Raw genomic sequence first — 19,589 nt, forward strand, 5'->3', positions numbered from 1 at the left:
CTGAGAAATTCAGGTTTTCTAAAAATATTAAAAGTGCTTATTGATTATACTTTGTAAATACAGCAGCCCTGTGGATACAAGGGACAGAAGTATCTATCACTTTCTATATGTATAGACTGAAGAATATTTTGTGGACTTGATTTTATAAGGATTTTCGCCTTGTGTTATTTAAAAATATATGTTTTTATTACTGATGTAATGTTCATGGCTACACTGCTTTAGGAAAAGTGTTTAGAATGACAAAGACTTACCAGTCTATCTTGGTTTCCTCAGCTGTTTCTTATTAGCTAGATCTCAGTGTGTGGCAGTAAGACTTGTGATTACTCTTCACATCACTTACTAAAATACATTACATATAAAAATAGAGAGAGAGGTGTTTGCAGAAGCTATCAAGTCAAGCTATTCTGCTGTTACCAGTCCCTGAGGTTGACTTAATAAATGCTTTCATCTAATACATTACTGGATCTGTAGTATTTCATATGGTGCAGCAATTAATTATATTAGGGCTGTATGTATGTATAATTTCTTTTGCTGTGCTTAATATTATAAAGGTATATCTTAGAACAAATTGTTATTGTATCATCATAAATTTCTTTCTCTTCCGGATTAGACATGTTTAATGTATACAGGTGGTGTGGTTAAACTGCTCAGTAGCTCAGTAAATGTGACAGCAGTGCATAACTATGTTTGCATTACTATTATTGGTCAGAGCTCTTATTCATGCTATCATTGGAATATATGTTAACTGAAATTTATATCTGAGACTGAGGAGACTTTCATTTTTCCAGTATTTTTGGTGAATGATGGATGCGGAAGGAGAGGGTGGGGAGGAGGCTCTCGGTGCTAGCACGGAAGCCTGGACAGCTGCAGCATATCAAACTCAGGAACTTAACAGTGTTGTACATATCATTGTGCCAGAGCTGACATGTATACCACAAGGTAAGACACTGGTTTTACAAATTGTAATAACACCAAAATTTCTGAAGCATGTACAGTAAATAAGAGAGTTGACAACTTCCATACTGGATATTTAAAAGCCAATCACCTGCTGAGTTTGGGAGCTTGAAGCATGATTTGAATAGATCTTGCCAATGTATTGTAGTTGTTTTTGTGAATATCAGCCTTGCAGTAAAGGGTAGGATGGTGATTTTATCTCAGTCACTTCATTCGCCTCTTTTTGTATCCTATGGGTTTTTCAGGCCAAAATTTAAGTGTTCTTACTGTGAGACATGGCTGTTTTGTGCAAATATTGTTAATCTTGAAAACTGAGAAGAGGGAGAAGCTTAGTGACAAGTAAAGAATGCAAAGAGGTGATATGTAGAGATGGACAAACAGAGAGGATAAATATTATTGAAAGACTTTATGAAAGCTAATCTAACACACTTTCTTTAAAATATTTTTTTCTCTATCCTTCAGTATCTTTTCCTATCTAAGTTTCCCCACACTTCTGTACCATTTTTGGCTCTTATGTTTTCATATACATTAGTTGGTTCTCCAGCAGATTTTAAGAAATTGAGTATTTCATACAGTTCTGAAGTTTTTCAATTTTCATGATGTTTGGGACTTTCTTAATGTTTACAGAGGTCATGTTAGTGAATGTCATGGCCAGAATCCTCCAGTCAATTTCATTCTCATCATTCAGTGTAGTTTTGAAGTGCTTTTTCACTCATTCTTTTAGTTTTTTCCATTTTCATTTCTGTATTTTTATCTTATATTGTACTGTGCCATTTTTACATGTTTTCTGTCTTTTGCCATCCTTTCACTATTCCAAACACTATCTTTGTTTCCTCCTCTTTGGTCTTGAGTTTCTTTTTCCATTCCTTCCAATCTTCCTTTTCACTTTTTTCACTTACCTACCTCTACTGTAATCATATCGATGTCTTCTGCCAGAGTGTGAAGGGTCTCTTCTTCTCTTCAGTTCTTTTTGTGCTTCAAGATTACACCATCTCTCTTGTACACAACTTCCCAAATGTTGCAAAAATTTTTTCCTGCTGCTGTCTGTTGTATGCATTTATACAGTGGCTCCTACCGTTCACTTGTTGAATGTATCTTTCTGACACTTTTGCTTTATTTTTATTTCTGATGTCTCCATATTTTGTATTCCGTTTATGTTCTTGTGTCTATCTTTATCTTTGTTTACTGACCATAATTTTTTTTTTCACAGGACACCCAAATGATCCATTGGCTACAGCTCTGAATGAAGTTGCAAACAGCCAGGGGGCACTGGTTGCACATGACGATCATGTGCAGGTGAAAGATCCTTTATCAGCATTAGCTGCTGCTGCTGAGCTAGACCAAGTGCGAAATGATGTTACAGTGGTAAGTTTCGTTTCTACTTTACGCGGGGTAAAATTAATTATTTTAAAAGTGCTTAAGTTGCTCCTTATGGGTTAGAGTAAAAGGTACTTACCAATTGTTGAAAAATTACTGTATACCAGATTATAATTATATTAATTTGGATATCAAAACTTTTATCCTTTAATATTTACATTTCTAGTATCTACCAAATAGATACATTTCTTTTGATATTTCAGTGTTGATGATGAAAAATTATATTTATTTAAATTATTAGCACTTGTAGTTTTATTCGTGCACTAGTTTCTGTTAAGGCAGGCAAATTTAGCTCTGGACGAGTAAGCTAGCAAGATAATTGTAAGATATAATTTTTTGTGTTTTAATTGCGTCTCTTGTTTTACTAAGCTTATTTTAGTGTCTCATGGTTTCCTTTTATTCTGTTTCTATTCTGGTGTGTTTCCGATAAAGCCTGCTTCTTTGCTAGTTTCTTCTTATAGCCCATGTCTGCCAGTTCTGTTTCATAATATGTCCAAGGCCCTTCACCACAGTATGGTGTCCAGTCTCTTTTGTTTATATAATTATAATTTTTGCTGTTAGTCGTTTATAGTGCTCCATTTTTGGTAAGAGGATTTTTTAGTATCTTTTGTTTGGTAAATATGTCCAACATTCCCACCTCCATTCAGTGTGGGAATCAGCTATGTAATTACTGGTTAAGTTACTTATATAAAAATGACATTTTTATAATATAAATTGAAGCTCTTTGCTATGTTGTACCTTCTCTTACACCTGAAAGTGGGCAGGGCACGTCGCCATAACCAAAACAAACTAGCGTGACCTGCAGTTTCAAAATTTTTAGTTGCCAGTTAAAAGAAACTAATAGCTATGTAATTACTGGGTAAGTATATATAAAACTTTATCTTCTTATAAAAATGTCATTTTTTGGGGTGTCACCAGTCCTCAGACTACTGTCTCACTCATTTCTGTTTGTTCTCCCCTAAATTCCCCTTAAATTTTATGTTCTAATCTTTATTTTGTAGGTAGAACACATGATAGAGGAATCCAAGTATAATCATGAAACAAAGTATTCTCATCATCTTGCACCTGACATTAGTGGTGATCAGCATACCTCTGGTGTCATTGGTGATGATTCTGAGGCCTTACAGCATGGTGCAGTGGTGGTTAATATACCTCTGGAGGTGGGTAAAAAAATATCTTGCCTTTTGAAGTATGCTAATGTATTGTTATCAATGAGTAAAAAATATTCATTAGTGTGAAAAATGTAAAAAAAAACAAACTGATTGCTGAGTACACTACATTGTTACTGTTTTTATTATTATTATTATTATTATTATTATTATTATTATTATTATTATTATTATTATTATTATTATATGCTATGTTACAAAGATACTTCATTATTTTAATGTATCTGTTGTTGAGAACTACATAGCCTCTCAGCATATCACTTTAGATTTTTGTATTAATTAGATATATTCTTGTGATGTGTTTATGCTAAGCTACCTATTTAATTGAATGGTAAATGTAAATAACACTTATCATATACTAAAAAATATAGGGAATTACTGTTAGTTGAAGGATATCTGGAATGTTCAAGTAGTAAATATATAGGGTTATTGTTGTTTACCAGATTTGCCAATTATCAGAAGATCAGACCCTTGAAACATTGGTTAGTTGAAGGGCTACCTTAGGAAACTGAAACTGTAATCATACAAAATACATCCGTTTATGACAAGTTTTATTTCACTGGTCAAGATGAAGAAGCCAAGTGAGGAATCATAAGTTATTCAGTAGCAATAAGTCGCTTTCTGAGTCGAGACATCTTTTCCTAGATGTGCCTCTCACGCCTAAATTAATCACAGTTTTTATGGAGTCTCAAACTGAGAGGGTTGGAATTGTTGCTGGTTTGATTTTACCCTTTTATCTATTTTCATTTGCTACATTAATGTTGGTATAATAATAACCTTGTAAGCTGAACTGTCACCAGGAACACAATAGTATCTTGGTGTGTCAAAAGAGGTTTTAAAAATTATATAAAAATTGCTAGATTAAAAAGAATTGTATTTTGTATAAAGAATGCTATTATAGAGAGCTATTGAAGTACAAAAGGATCTGTGTGTTTTTTAGATTAAGGAAAGGCTTTTGGTTGTTTGGAACATGGTAAGCTAGTTGGTCGTTTCAGTCCTCAGAACAAAATATTTTAGCTAAAATGGTAGATGGTGAAGATGTTAGTTTACCAGAAAACTTGCTTGTTATATCACAAACCATGTAATGTAGTGATTATAAAAAATTATTTTTGAATGTAAACCAATACAGTTACACAGCTTTATCATTAGCTGTACTGTTGCCATTTCTGCTAAATAAGAAGAGTAAGCCTTGATACTAACCTAACCAGAGGTTTGGGTAATTATAGTAGCAGCAGAAATGACTCCGTATGGAGTTCCCACAGCATAAGGTGACAAGCATTCACATATCGAAGAGGTTTTAGTACTAGCATAATGGCAACATGGGAAAGAAAGGAAATTTATCAAATGAGTGCTCTGCATTTGTTATAAACAGTAGAGGTGGATGGTGCATTTGATGGCACTGGGTAGGGTAACATGTCCATCTGTTGAGGACGCAGCTAACATGTTATACCTGTACAGATGGTTCTAAATCTGAAGATGATTTGGTGCTGTTGTTCATGGTCAGTGGCGTTCCTGAGCGGGGTGTGCCCCCCAGGCCCCAAAATGTCTAGGAACGCCCCTGTTCATGGTGACAAAATGTATGAGGCTATATTATCATTTATACAGCAGAAAGGGCAGTCATAGCTCAAGCTTTAGATCTTGTATTTTATTCAGTAAACAAAGGTTTTGTCATACAGTTTTCATTCCAATTTTTTGGGGTTAAGGGGCATCAGCTACCCATGAAAACTGAAATCCCTGAATAACTCTTGATGTCCTCAAACTTAAGTCCTAATACTATACAGTGTATTGGTGGCCATAACATCTGATTATTAGCCAATTTATATGCCGTACACTATGGTAAAATACAAGCTTTTTAGTATACATTACAGTACTGTAGGCATTAATAGTGAAGGTAAAAGAAAGAGAGAGAGAGAGAGAGTTTGAATACATGTAATGTACCTTTACTATGATATTTCAGTATGCATACAATATTTAATGTATTATACCATTTATTATGTTGTTAAATTTGTAAAACAATACATACCGAAAAAACTCTACTGTCATCTTAAAATACCACTTACCTTATGCTTATGTAAAGAGATGCTGTTATGTATCCACTCCCACCTAAATCTGTTGCACAATGACTTTGTGATGTTGGAAAATGATGACAGAACACAAACATGCTGATGCTGACTATGCTCACACATGAAGATATACATTCATGTTTGTACATTCCTTGTAAGAAGGAGGAGTGGTTCGTCCTGGAACCTCTGTGATGGCCGGTATGGAAATGGTGGATGGGGTAGAAGTATTCTGGGATTCATGGTTTCATCTTTGGCAAACTCATTGTGATTTTTGCGTTGACTTTATTTGCCTTTTCATTTCTTTGTATGTTGTGCAAGTATTCATGTTAGTAAATGAAAAAATCTTGAATATTTACAGTGTGATTTTCAGATTCCTCTGAATTTCTAATCCTGTGTGCCTTTTTCTCAGGTGTAGATGACGTCTAGAATTTGTATGCTTGAGAGTATGAATTTTCTGTTTCTCAAATTTTTACTTATTGAAATTGTTTTATGTTACAGTATTTTATTTTAAAGGTAAAGTTGACTGATAAGCATGTGTATTCTACGCATTTATGGCCTGCTAAACTTTTTAGTTATTTCCATATGTAGCATATGCACAGGTTTATAAAAATGGCTGGAAAGCTAAAAATAAAAAAATTCCATTTAATTATTGATGAAAATTCCACAGCTAATGAAGTCTGCAAATGTGCAACCTGCAAAATTCAGTGGTTAAGTGTACTTTGCTTGTGGACTATTCAAGTAGTTTTACTTAGGTAATGGGAATACCAGAGTGACAGAGAAGACGTTCAATAAGTGGTGTAAGATTTTGTAAAGCATCTTATATAGGATTAATTTCAAAATATAGGCATGAAATACATGTTTAAAGATAGGTAGTAGGTTATTCAGTTTCTCTCTCTTTCTCTCTCACACACACACACACACACACACTGGACTGTACTGTACTGTGTTGTACTGTATATTTATGGATGTGGTATGGTGAACAGATACTCACTAATCACAGAACCAAGTGTCCAGATACCTTGAATAAACTGTCCAAAATATGTTGTAGGCTACATGAATTTGTGCAATCATACTTAAATCTTTCACTGTGAAGTTTCATTTTTTATACTGTTTTTTGTACTTCATTAACAGTATTACTATAATGAACTGTACATCTGTTCATAATGCACATTCATAAATAAAATTAAATAAAAAATTTTTTATCCCAAGTATCAGAATTTGAATACAGCAGAATTTTTGCTGTTCAGTAAGATTTTGTGGGATTTGCATTTTTGAAAAATTTGCAGAATTAGAAGAGTTATTCTTAATAATAGATCATAATTTACTGAAAATGTTGTTTAGAGGTATCACCATTTATGTGTGAGGTTAGTTAAGCTAACTGTATTTTTAGAGATGGAACAAAGACTTTTAGCCTTACAATGAAACATCTATGCAAAAAATGTTTATAATTATATATTGACTTGGGTTATCAATTTGCTCTACAGGTGCAGGATGTAATTTTTTGTACTAATTATATACATGTAGGTTTGCCATTTCATAGTTGTTTAAGGCATTTTTATGCAAGGTTGTGTTTATGAAGTAAGTTTGTTTAAAAATTTAATTTTCACATATGTAAAAGAAATAACTTTTCAGTTTTCTATTTTGAGGGTGTTGTAATTTGTTTTGCAGGAAAAAATTAATCCTGTGGTACCATTACCTCTTGCTCCATTTTTAAATGAAGAGGATCCCGATGTAATGTTTTATAATGAAGTTTATCACTACATTAATTCTGGCACATACCCTGAGGGAGCTAATGAAGACTACAAGAAAGTTATCAGAAAGCGTGCTACAAATTATATGGTGAGTTCAGCTTTAGTTTTGGAGAGTGATTTTTTTTCTTTTAACATAGCGCAGGAGCCTCTTTTAGTTCTTTCTTATACCTGAACCATTCCTCTGTACCCATTTTTTTTACTTCCATGTTATTGGGGTTTTCATTCTGTTACTGGATCATGTTATATTGAAATAGAAGTTTTTTCTGAATTTTTTTACAGAGGGTAAATATTTATATCTAGTTTTTAGGATTACCAGACACTAAGGTCATCACTATTAATGTTTATATGTCAGGATTTCAGTTCTTGTGGTGGATGCTGAGTTACCTCTACTTTCTGTCTTGTGTTGTCTTCATGACAAATGATAAGAACCTTCCTACTGTTCAACATCCCTGTAAAGACAAATGAACAATGAGTAAACACATTGTACTGTTACTGATTTACGATGAAAGTTTGTGTACAATGAGAAAATGAGAATATAGCTCATGTTTCTGTTGATGAGTGTGAAGATTCTTCAAGTAGGAAACAACACCAGGCTTTACCATATGCCTAGTCCAACCACATTGCTACATAATATAAGTGTTAACCTGCCTTTTGATGCTGTAAATCATAGTGCTTGTTTTAAACTTTGGCAGTTGTCGGTTCTGTTGAGCATTAAAATTAGAAAGAAAAATCTTCTTTGTTAGCTAATGCAGATTCTGTAGTTTTTCATATTCAGATTATAAGGGATTTGGAATTATGTAACCATTCCTTGCATGCAGTATAAATTGCTTTGTTTTCCTTTTTTATTCCCTGTTTATTCTTAAACTCCTCATAAATGCTTGTGGATTATTAGATGTTTTATTTTATTAATTTAATTTTTTTTTAATTTTTTTTTTGCCATCTGGGCTAGTTCCTCGCTGGGTGAGCAGGTTCCGTTCTCAGCTACCACTCTGTCGGTCGCGAGTTCGGATCTCCAACCAGCCAGTGAAGAACAAGAGGAATTTGTTTCTGGTGATAGAAATTCATTTCTCACTATAATGTGGTTCGGATTTCACAATAAGTTGTAGGTCCCGTTGCTAGGTAACCAATTGGTTCTTAGCCACGTAAAAATAAATCTAATCCTTCAGGCCAGCCCTAGGAGAGCTGTTAATCAGCTCAGTGGTCTGGTTAAACTAAGATATACTTAACTTTTTTTTTGCCATCTGGGCTGTGACTGTCTTTCTGTGCACTGGACTGGGATTGTCCCTTGTGTTTTGCCCAACATGCTCTGTGGTTCTTTCAGTGCGTAGTACCAGTCCTGGTCCCTCCTGGGTTGGCAATGGCAAGCATGGTCAGGGTATTGCAGGTGTCTGCTTACTTGATCCTAGTCCTAGTTCTGACAAGCCAGCACTGTTGCTGGTTGTAGGTGTGAAGACGACATTATTAACCATGGCTTTTTCTGTGTTTACATCTTTTGATTGTAGTTCATTGCCTTGTTCTTTGGGATATGGGCATTAGACACCATGGTCTGAAGCACTCACCTGGTTGGGTTGATGCACCCATTTTATATCATTTGGTCTACAGTCTTTTTAAGGAGTTGGGAAGACATTTACAAGAGAACTTTATATTCATTTGTGATTGTTGTGGCCTCTGGTAGGCTATCTGGGCAGTCCCTTGCCACCCAAAATCATTCAAAGAGCGTACCTTAGGGATTGCCTAAGTCAGTGCTGATGTTCAGTCTGCCCTGGTCCGAGATGATGTAAGAGATGACATCATATATGAGTTTGGACATGCAGCAGGGACCTCTCAAACTTGAATGTTGAAAGTTGGTACAAATTGGAGATCTTACATGTCAAAGTAAGGCAACACATGATTGTTGGGTTTGTAGTGAAAATGTGTTTTGTGTTACAAAAACACTGCTTTTGCAGTAGTATGTGTGTTGGCAATTTTTAACTATTACTTTTTTTCTTCATGGCAAATCCATCTGTACATCCTACTTCAACATTTTCCATCTTGCATCAACCTATACTTCTTAATTTGTACAAAACTAATTTTTGTATACATGCTGTAGTGTGTTTATTCATATTTTATCCCTGTATGGTATTTTATATATTTATAATTGTAAAATACTTTACTTACAGATTAATGAAGATGGGACTTTATCATATGGGCCCAAGTTAAGAAAACAGGTTGTAACATGTAAGACAGAACAGCGAATAATTGTTGAAACAGAGCACGTCGATAAAGCCACAGGTGTTATATAAATGGTATTTTCTTTATAGAGTAGTTTAAGAAGAACATTTAGTTATGGTAAATACATATTCATTGAGAATTGAAAATTATTTTAAGAATGAACTTATGTACAGTAAATAAACCAAACTTATGTATGGTAAATAAACCCTAATATATTTTATAAATCAGCTGAGATAAATGGGAAGTCTTATAAATGGGTTAAGATTGAATGTATAATGCCAAGTTTATGAGAATTAAATCAAATGGAAGCCCATTTTTGCCCTATGTAGATTGTATGATTTTGATGTGCGTCCTCAACTGATAGTGCTTTTTCATTGCTGTTAGCGAGGTTTAACAGCGCTATAACTTGATGTTGCATCAGGTTACGGTGCCGTTGACGGTGCTAACAGCAAGCATAGACATCAAGTTAATGGCACTTACAGTGCTGTAACTTGATGCAACATCAAGTTACAGTGCCGTAAGTGCCGATAATACAGAAAAATCGACTCATGGCGGAAATCAACTTAGGGCGCAGTGCTGGAACAGATCCCCTGCCGAAAGTTGAGGACACACATCTTGGTCAGTGTAGTTTCAACTTTGGCTGAATAAGAAGGAATGGGTATTGTGGCATAATCTTTTTCTTAGACATAACCTTCTCTTAGATTTTTAACTTAATGGATTTCAGCTCTATTGTTGTTTAGCTGATCATATATTTATCATAATTTTTTTTGTTAGAAACCCATCATCATCGTTATTATTTAATCTTTGTATCGTCAGAATTTTTTTCTGATTCAAGTCGTTATCTGTGCCCTTTCTCTGACTGTTAGTGCTTTCAGGTTTTTATCATACAATTTCCAGATTCACCGCTTTCAAACAACTGCTCTTCCCTTTTCACATCTTGCTTAAACCATCTAAGTCACTGAGGTCTCCATTTCTTTCTCAGCTTTCATCCTGACACTTCATCCATGAATGTGCTTTTGTTGATTTTTTCAGCCTAAAAATTGTAAATGCTTTGTTATTTTTATCAGTTCATATAATAGTAGCAAAAACGAACTCATTGTCAATAAATATTATTCTCAAGGCATAAGTATACTGTATTGAGGAAAATTTGTAACTTTGGTGCTGCTACAAAGGTGAATTTTTAGTAGGCTATCAATTCATAAGGAGAGTTCACTTTAGATATGATTAAACTACTGTATAGCAAATTTTTAAGGGATAATAACAAATTGTTTCTTGTAATTCAGACAAGTATTGCTATGCACTGCAAATTGATATAGTTGCTCTCTAATATGAAGTTAATTGACATAAATGTCTTCATCTTTTTATGTTATGAAGTTATTGTTTTCTTATAAACTTATTGTCTGATAGGTGGAAAAATTAGTTGTCTCTTATAATTCTTCTGCATAGGCCTTTTTCAAGATACAGTAAATTAACTGTTTTTTCTTATCTCTTTGTGATTTTTATAAATAGGTGTCCATTTTGGTATGAAGAAGACTTACAGCAGCATTTTTGGTAAATACTATTGGCGGTCAATGTATGTAGATGTGGGAAGTTACTGCAGACGCTGTGAAAAGTGCACAGATGTAGGAGTTTCAAATGTCGTGAGTTATTGCAGACGTTGTGAAAAGCGCACAGATGTAGGAGTTTCAAATGTCCGAGGTCCTACACCTGTTGAGTCTTATGAGGAGTCAACTGAGGAAAATCAGAGAGTAACAACATTACCAACTGACAGAATAATTAGAGTATGGAAAAAGGTAAGCAGTCAAAATATTTCATGCTAATTGTTGTTGAAAAAGTTTACTAAGCCCATAGGAAATATTGAGTCAGCAGACTTTAGTGAACTACTGTACATAACCTCAGTGAAAATATACAGTTATTTTCTGTGTTCTTCAGCAGACTTTAGTGAACTACTGTACATAACCTTAGTGAAAATATACAGTTATTTTCTGTGTTCTTTTGGAATAGAAATTTTAAGGTGAAACAGGAGTGTGAATGAATACAAATGGTATTTTATAGCCTGTAAATTGTGTCCATTCATACATTTTGCAATCCAGTTTTTTACTTTTACTCTGCTGTCCAATATGGTGTTGTCATGTCTGGGGATGGAATTGTCAGTGTTCTTAAGAAGTTTGGAATCTCTGTCTCATATAAGTGCTGTCTTAAATGAGAGTGGCATTATCAGCAGTCTAAAGTTGTGGGTGTTCCTTATGTAAGTGTCCTTTGCCAGAAGCAGCCCCATTAATTATCATATTACAAATGAGGCATTTTACATAATTATAACCATCCATGTCACGGCCTCCTGCTTTTGAGATTTTTAAGTCATTGGATAGAATAATGGTATCAAGTGGCTGAAAAATCCTCTCAAAGACCACTAACTGTTTTTGCTATGGTATGGGTACTCTCTCTCTCTCTTATCTCTCTCTCTGTTTTACCAATAAATGATGTAAGGAATTTTCCATGACTGTAGGTGAATAGATTATTATGTTTTAATGAGGTGGGAAGGGGTAAAGGTTGTTTGCACATTAAAAAAATTGATTGTTCTATCTTTAATAAGTACAGAGCATACTGTGACTTTTTATGCATTGTTGTATACAGTAATTGGAATTTTTGCGAGGGTGATAGGTTAAAGGCTTGCTAGATGATGTTACTGGTTACCATCCTAATGAGCTTTGGCTTTGTAATGATTAAAAAGAAATAACCTATTGCTCTAGCTTTAGGAATGGTAATTTATAGATTTTTAAATGCATGAAGTCTTGGAAAGTGTTCTATTGTATGACAGACTTGTATTTGTAGGCCTATGTTCCTCATTGGCAAAGGGCAGGAGAGCTGCCATCTTTACTTGCAGAGTTGCCATAATTTCATTAATATGCACTTACTTTATGACAAATGAGGTAGCATATATTAAGCAATGTGCATCAGATCCATCTGTTTTCGTACCGTTGATCTTTGTGACACTTCATCTGTTTGTGCTTTTGAGCACATTGTTCACCGGACTCTTGCGAGTTGTATTAAGTGTTGCCTTTATAATTATTTTTCCATTAACCTTTCCATTCTGTTTTTTCCTATTCCTGTGAAATATTGATCCATGATTCTTTTTTGTCTGGAATTTATTAAGTCTGCTTTAATGAATGAAGACTGCAGCTGGTTGTGTTGAAGTCTTTCTGTGGATGGTGCCAAAACGTTTATCATTTTGCTTTTTTGTCAAGTGAAGAGCTGCTGGTGGCTTATTTCAGGTGATGGAAGCATTTACTACTTTATGTGCATTCCTCAATGGGAAATGAACCCATATTCTGATCCCAACTCTGTTTGGAACAGGCACTGTACTTTAAAGGTGGGAGAATCTTCATGGAAGATGCTTTAGATGTGGTACCACATCTCTTGAGCTTTTACCATGTAAGGGAGTGCTGTGATGGGGTCCTGAGGGAGAGTTGTTAGTTGTGCACAGATCATAATGTTTATTAGTTTCTCATTTGCACTGAGGAGTTTGAATTTGTCGATAACCTCCAGGAAATTGACAGCAGCACAGTAAAAAATCACTGCTGGGTCTGTTTTGCATGAAACGAGACTAATTATTATTAATAGGTTTTTGTGTAACAACCCTTTGCATGAAGTCTTTCTCAGAGGGTTTGTAGTTCCAGAAAATTTGTTGACCATAAATGAGGGCTAACTTTAAGTAATGGGTTTGTATGAAAGAGGTTTGATGAAAAGAACATCTGTTTAATAACAAATGTGAAATTTGTGTCGTAGTCAGATGCACATCCTCCTTCATTTTAGAGGTCATCGTCTAGCTAATTTTAAGTACTGTACTGTAATAGGTTTTTTATGAACAGATTATGAAATTTTGGATTTCTTTCAGTTTCAGTTTATTGCAGTTTCAATCATTTCTATGTGGTTTAATGAAACAGGTTTTCAAAATTAAAATTAGCAAAGTAGTATGTCATTTTTAATTAAGGTTAGTTGAGAATAGGGATAAATTTATAAATTGACCATTTTTGTGAACCTGTGGAATATACATTGTTAGAAACAGCACATAGCTCTTTCCATAGGAAATATTTTAATCTTTACAAAACCAAGAATACTTGCCTTGTCTGATTATTATTATGATTATTCTAGTACTTGATGCAATTATAACAGGTACAAGTGAAGCTATATGGACCATATAATAGAACCATTTATGGGAATGAAGTTTTGATGACAATTGTGGATCCATTTTCAAAGTGGGTTGTTGCCCAACCAAGTCCGGAAGCTGGAGTGGAAGTTCGATGTGCCAATTTTATTTTTGATACATTTTGCCAATTTGGATTTGCTCAGTGTCATGTAAGTATAAGTGTCCAGTATAAACTTCTCGTTGTATTTGCGATAAAGTGCCCTGTATGGTGCTGTTTGCCAAAAAATTCAGTCATTAGTGGGCAAAAGATCGGTTGAAGCCCCTCGGGTGTCTCAAATGTCATTGTTGATTGTTCATGTTTTCAGTTTTAGATCTTTGCTGTTTCAGTTTGATATTGTGATATTGTGCTTGTTACAGTATCCAATGTGCAATAAAAGGCTTGATTATAACCTTAAGAAGCGTGTGATTCTATAAGGTCTCATTTTTATAAAACAATATTTAGTTTTCTCTATACCTAAAGTTTTCCGATTCCCCTCTGACCAGTTACTTGATGTTTGCATGACTTTGTATTTTTGTACTTTTGAATTTTACTATTCCTAGTATTGCTAAACCTACAGTCATTTAATAAGTCGACTTTTTCACTATTAGAAAACTTCCAGTTTACAATAAGTATACCTCAACAGGACTCAAGACTGTAAAGTTAGAAGAATCCAAATTAAAACATATCGCTGACTTTCCTGAATGTAGAGGGTACTTGGTTGGTTTAGTATTTTTGCTGATGACAGCCTCCTTTCATCATGATCATTTATTTCCTCCTGTAGTTTTGTAGGGAATATGCAAAAGCTTTTTAACTGCTGCTTTGCATGGATTTAACCCAACTGGGGTAGGAGTAGTGTAACTGGGATTCAGTATGATGTAAAGTTGTGGTGGATTATAGGCAGGATGAGCTAAGCTACCAGGCACAGCCTTAAAGAGCCAGCTTCTTAGTTATCACATGGTTTTGCCTAATAGTGAATGCTGTAATTGAAGGAGGGCCTGTGCAAACATTGGGACACCTGTGCAATCCATTGTCACTGCTGCGAGTTGGGTCCAAATTAAGGGTGTCACATGCTTAGCTTATAGGTTCACTTCATTCTGGATATATGTTTATGTGACTGTGCAGTACTATCTGTTTCCTTGCTATTTAAGGAATATATTTCTGGCATTTTGCAGGTCCTTTGTCTTGCCTATTTTGTTGCATGCATTTACATGTATCCTGTTGCAGGTCATAGGTATGAGTTCCGAGAGTTTTGAACACATGCAGGCCTGTTACAAGGAGAGATTTGATGGGACACAGGATGTTCTTCGATCTCTAGTGCCATTTGATTCTGAAGATGCTCAACAAAGCTTCCTGTTTACATTACAAGAAGAATCCAGGGAATGTGCCTGGGCAGGTTAGAACATCACAATTTTAAATATGTCCTGCAGATTTTAGAAATAATGAAGCTAAAGTTATTTGGTATTCTGTTCTTGTAATGAGTCTGTAGCATTGGCTTTGGTGGACAGCTGATTATGTGGTTGAAATGTTTCATAGATCTCTTGTAAGCTGGCACTACCCAACCCATTTTCATTCTTTGCAGATACTTATTTGTTGTTACATATGTTCTCTGACTGCCATTTTGGCAACAATCAATCCACATTTTCTAAGCTACGTTGTATATATTTGACTTCAATTTTTCCATGTTTATTATTCTTTCTCTTCATCACTCAGTATTACGTGCTGTTGTTGAACATGAATTTTGTGTTGCTGGAAGGACTCTTTTTATCCCTCTTTAAACAAATTTTACTAAGTATTATTTTCATTAATTTGAAGTCAGTTCTGCTTTGAAAACATACTTGAATATGCTTTTTCTCCTTTTTCACATATGCTTATAATTTTTGGAACATATGTTGAATGCGAGTTTAAGATTAGTTTATTACTAATGTATGTACCTTTCATTTTTTCATTTAGTAACTAAGCTTATTTTTCTTTTGAAGGAGATATTTTTGATCATATATGTACCGAAAATGCCAACACATGGGACCAAGAAGTGAATCGTTACCTTTTCCAGTTCCACACCACTCATGCAACCCACAATGGTGTGACACCTTTTAGTATGATGTTTGCTCGCAACCCAACAGGTATGAGTTTTAGTCATTGTTTGAGGCTTTTCTTCTTTTAATAAAAACCATCATTATTATTACACTTGACACTAAGTTAGTGGGTTTAAAAATTTGCACATTTGGTTATTTGTAATTCTATCATCAACATTTAAATGATACATTAATATTTAATGGATTGATGCAGCCATCTTTGTAAATTGTGAGATGATAAACAACTTTTCTTTACAACTTTGGCCTACAAAAGTAAGAAGTTGTAGATCATAATAGCTACTAGTTCATCTTGTCATTTACATTGTATGCATACTAGTTCATTGTATCATTACACAGATTTATAATAAAAAATGAAAATGTTTAAAAACACACAAATAATAGATGTGTGCTTGAGGAAATTTTTCTTTTCCATTACAAAGGTTATGTTAGTGAAGAAGAAAAAGAAAACATAAATATCCTAGAAGAAGAGAAGGCTCTTGAAGTTCCTGCTAAGAGGAGACGACTACAGAGTTCTATTTTGCAGGTGATTTTTATTATTTTTTTGTCATTTCACTAACATAATTGAGCAATAGCTCTTTTGTTTGTATAGAACAAATCATGTACATCATCATCTTCATTCATAACATTTTTCCATCAGGTCTTGCTTTTACAGTGTTAATGAAGAGTTGTCTTTATTCTTCTGCCTGATGCACTTTGTTTAAATTTCCTTAATTTCATTAATATTCTTACTGGTCTTTTTCTTCCTTATCTACTGTTATTCTATAACTAACTGTTCCATCCCTTCTCACATGTCCACAATCCCAGTCTTGAGATCTCACTTCATTCTCTAGCCTCTGGATTTGATCTTCCCTCTACTTGGTCGTTGAGAAAATCCCCTTAAGTTAATACCAAGGGTTTGTTAGGTATGAAAAATACAGATTGATATAAAATTTGCCATTTTATACAGTCACACCTCTTCCAAAATCTACATTTTGTCAGTGCCTGTTAATGGATTTATGCAAGTATTATAAAAATATTTTCTGTTTAACCCTTTTCAATAAATAACAGTGTAGCACCCTAGTATGAATACAATTAGTTAACATTGATTTTTTTTTTATACAACAAAATTTTTATTTCAGTAGAAATACATCATTTATGTAGCCTGCATTTGTAGTCTTCACAAATCCTAGACACTCCATTCCCCAGTAAAAATTTTTCTGCTAGCTTGCTAGCAGCACCTCATGTGTCCACATGGGTTTTATGTTCCAGGCAGGTAGAAGCATCATTTCTCATGTAATCTTGATCATGACCTAGAGAAATCAGGGTTGGGAAGCAAGACAATGATTTTAAATAATGAGTCAGTTGGGAAATTCATTTTGTAGAATTCTTAATGTTTTCAATTACAAACCCTTGCTTGTACATAGTGTGAAAATTTAGGATGGAATATCAAACAACTGCAATATAGCCTGAAAATTTAAGATGGAGTGTATAGAACTGCTGAAATAAACTACAGAATTAGCTAAGCAGAATGAAGGATTTTCTGAGAGATCTTAGTCTTGAGATTATTTTTGAGGGAAGATGATATGAGTTCCTCCCCATCATTAGTGATCTGGTGTAGTGATTGGACTTGGATGAATACCTAAGGATCACAACATTTTCTGAAAGTATAGTGGCATCCCCATGCTCATGCTTTAAGTATGTTAACAAGCTCCAAATTAGGCTTAAATGCTAAGAGGAGGAAAGAGCAAGCACTTCTTGTGCCTTCACCTTCAGTTGTGATGATTCAGTCCTATGACATGTTATAGTGAGCTTTGTAATAGCTTGTTGAGTCTGAAAGGAACAGTAATCTTTGAATTTGTTTCTTCCTGTTACCCACATGGAAGGTATGGAAAAGAGAGAACGCATTTCTTGAGCAATCTGAAGATAAATATTGATGGCTATGACTGGACAAAGTAGATCAAGACAGGGATAGCATAGGGACAATTGTTAAGTGTTGGTCACCAGATGACTATGTGTTGGCAATGAAATCAGTGGCAAAAAACTGAAGGTCTAACAAATGTATGCTACACTCCTCTTTTGAGGCATCAAAATAATAGAATCTGTGGTGGTGGAAAAATGAGAGGAACTATTATGAGGAGGTTCTGTACATCTTGCAACAGCAAGGGTCTTCCAAGACATCTAGAGAGGCAAACACCAGCAAACTGTCTGACTATATGCTTGTGAAACAGAACTGTCGAATCTAGCCTCTTGAGATTACTGACCAAACTGCTAGAAAACACTTTATTGTCTGATGTTGAGTGAGTGCAGGTCCTTTAGATCTGAGGCGGAGAGCATTACGAGAGGCCATTCTATACAGTACATCAACCTTCCTCTTCAAGACAGTATTCACAGTTTTGCAGGATTTCAGTTGCTCCACTGTATGTAAGATTTTGCAGGGCCAGTACAGTGTGTCTGTCAGAAGAATTTTGTTGATTTATCGTCCATTTTAAGAACCTTTTCTAAATCTTTGCTGAATCTAGGTGTAATGGCAAGATTTGTTACGACAATTGATCTTACGATTAGGGAAACTGAGCTTTTCGAATAATTGGTACCAACACGATCAGCAGAGAGAGAGAGAGAGAGTTCATGAAATGCCACTTGCAGACAAAGACAACTCAGAAGGAGACCAGTTAAGGGGAAAGTTTTAGTAATAGCTTGTCTTAGTGAGCTCTGAATAACGGTCTGGAAAGACTTCTCATGATGTGGGACAGGAAGGAGGCTGAGAAAAGGAGTTGCAGTGGAAAGGCTCTCCAGAGCTGGGTTCAGATCAGTGATAAAGGGCTGAGGAACTGGGTGGAGTGTAGCCAGAAGCAGACCCAGACAATTAGTTTGGGGATGGGAGCAAGGTCAGAGTCATATCAAACTAAGGTGGCAGGAGCGTGCTTGGAGGATTAAGTGAGACTGGAAAGAGCATCAGATCCAGAAACAGGAGAGTGACAGAGAGGAGGACACCCGACTGAAGTGAAATAGGAAGCGGAACTACAATGAGGACACTGAGCATTGTCAATAGCAGAAATGAGATCATTAACAATGGCGAAGAGAGCGGTTGAAAGTTTCTGGTGATCTAAAGAAACTTGAGAGGCAGGAACACTGCTGTAAATAGGAATGGGACAGGGAAAGACCCATCTAGAATCATGAATATGCCTGGAAGCAGGAGGGCAACTGGGGGACCATGGCTGTAGGATGGCATGTGTCCAGAGTTCAAGGTGCAGCAGGAGGCATGAATGTAATTGGAAGCAAAGTGCTACTGGGGGTAGGAATGCAGTTGGAGTCTGTCTAGTAGAAGAGTTCAGGCTCAAAGCTAAGGCCAGACTTAAAAGAGGAGCACTGCTGAAGGGAGGAACATGTCTACAAATAGCAGCTGAAGCAGCACCAATAAGAGACAAATACCTACAGGACCAGGGCATGGTGATGGTATAAGGCTTGCTGCTGTCTGCTGCCCGATGTGGAGGAGTAAAAGTAGAGTGGACTAATGCCTCAGGGGTAAGACAGCAAATTTGTCAGGAGGTGATAAACATCTGTGACACGATGGGTGAGCCCATTCATCAAGATTAGAGGCTGGAGAAGACAGACAGATCTTTCAACTGAAGATCCAGATTTTTCTTCAGCTGCTGGTGAATTAAAGAGGAAAAGAATTCCTTTAGCTGATCCAAAGACATGGTAGAAACAGCAGGAGGTAAAGCAGGAGCACAAACCAAGGAGAGTGAGGTTGGTGACTGGCATTACCATTAGGTAGTCAAAGAGCAATAAACCTAAACCACACTAG

General features: G+C 35.3%; 1 protein-coding gene across 1 annotated transcript in view; it reads left to right on the top strand.

Moving 5' to 3' along the window:
- Positions 1–19,589, top strand: part of LOC136846813 (uncharacterized) — a 40,299-nt gene that overhangs the window by 4,957 nt on the left and 15,753 nt on the right. Inside the window, exons 2-11 of the mRNA XM_067118075.1 lie at positions 789–939; positions 2,165–2,319; positions 3,333–3,491; positions 7,232–7,402; positions 9,474–9,585; positions 11,035–11,318; positions 13,699–13,881; positions 14,937–15,105; positions 15,689–15,832; positions 16,225–16,328. Of these exons, the coding sequence (XP_066974176.1) occupies positions 801–939; positions 2,165–2,319; positions 3,333–3,491; positions 7,232–7,402; positions 9,474–9,585; positions 11,035–11,318; positions 13,699–13,881; positions 14,937–15,105; positions 15,689–15,832; positions 16,225–16,328 (1,620 nt within the window). The 5' untranslated portion in view covers positions 789–800. The remainder of the gene's footprint in view (positions 1–788; positions 940–2,164; positions 2,320–3,332; positions 3,492–7,231; positions 7,403–9,473; positions 9,586–11,034; positions 11,319–13,698; positions 13,882–14,936; positions 15,106–15,688; positions 15,833–16,224; positions 16,329–19,589) is intronic.

The sequence above is a fragment of the Macrobrachium rosenbergii genome, chromosome 2 (assembly GCF_040412425.1).
Source record: "Macrobrachium rosenbergii isolate ZJJX-2024 chromosome 2, ASM4041242v1, whole genome shotgun sequence".
NCBI lineage: Eukaryota > Metazoa > Arthropoda > Malacostraca > Decapoda > Palaemonidae > Macrobrachium > Macrobrachium rosenbergii.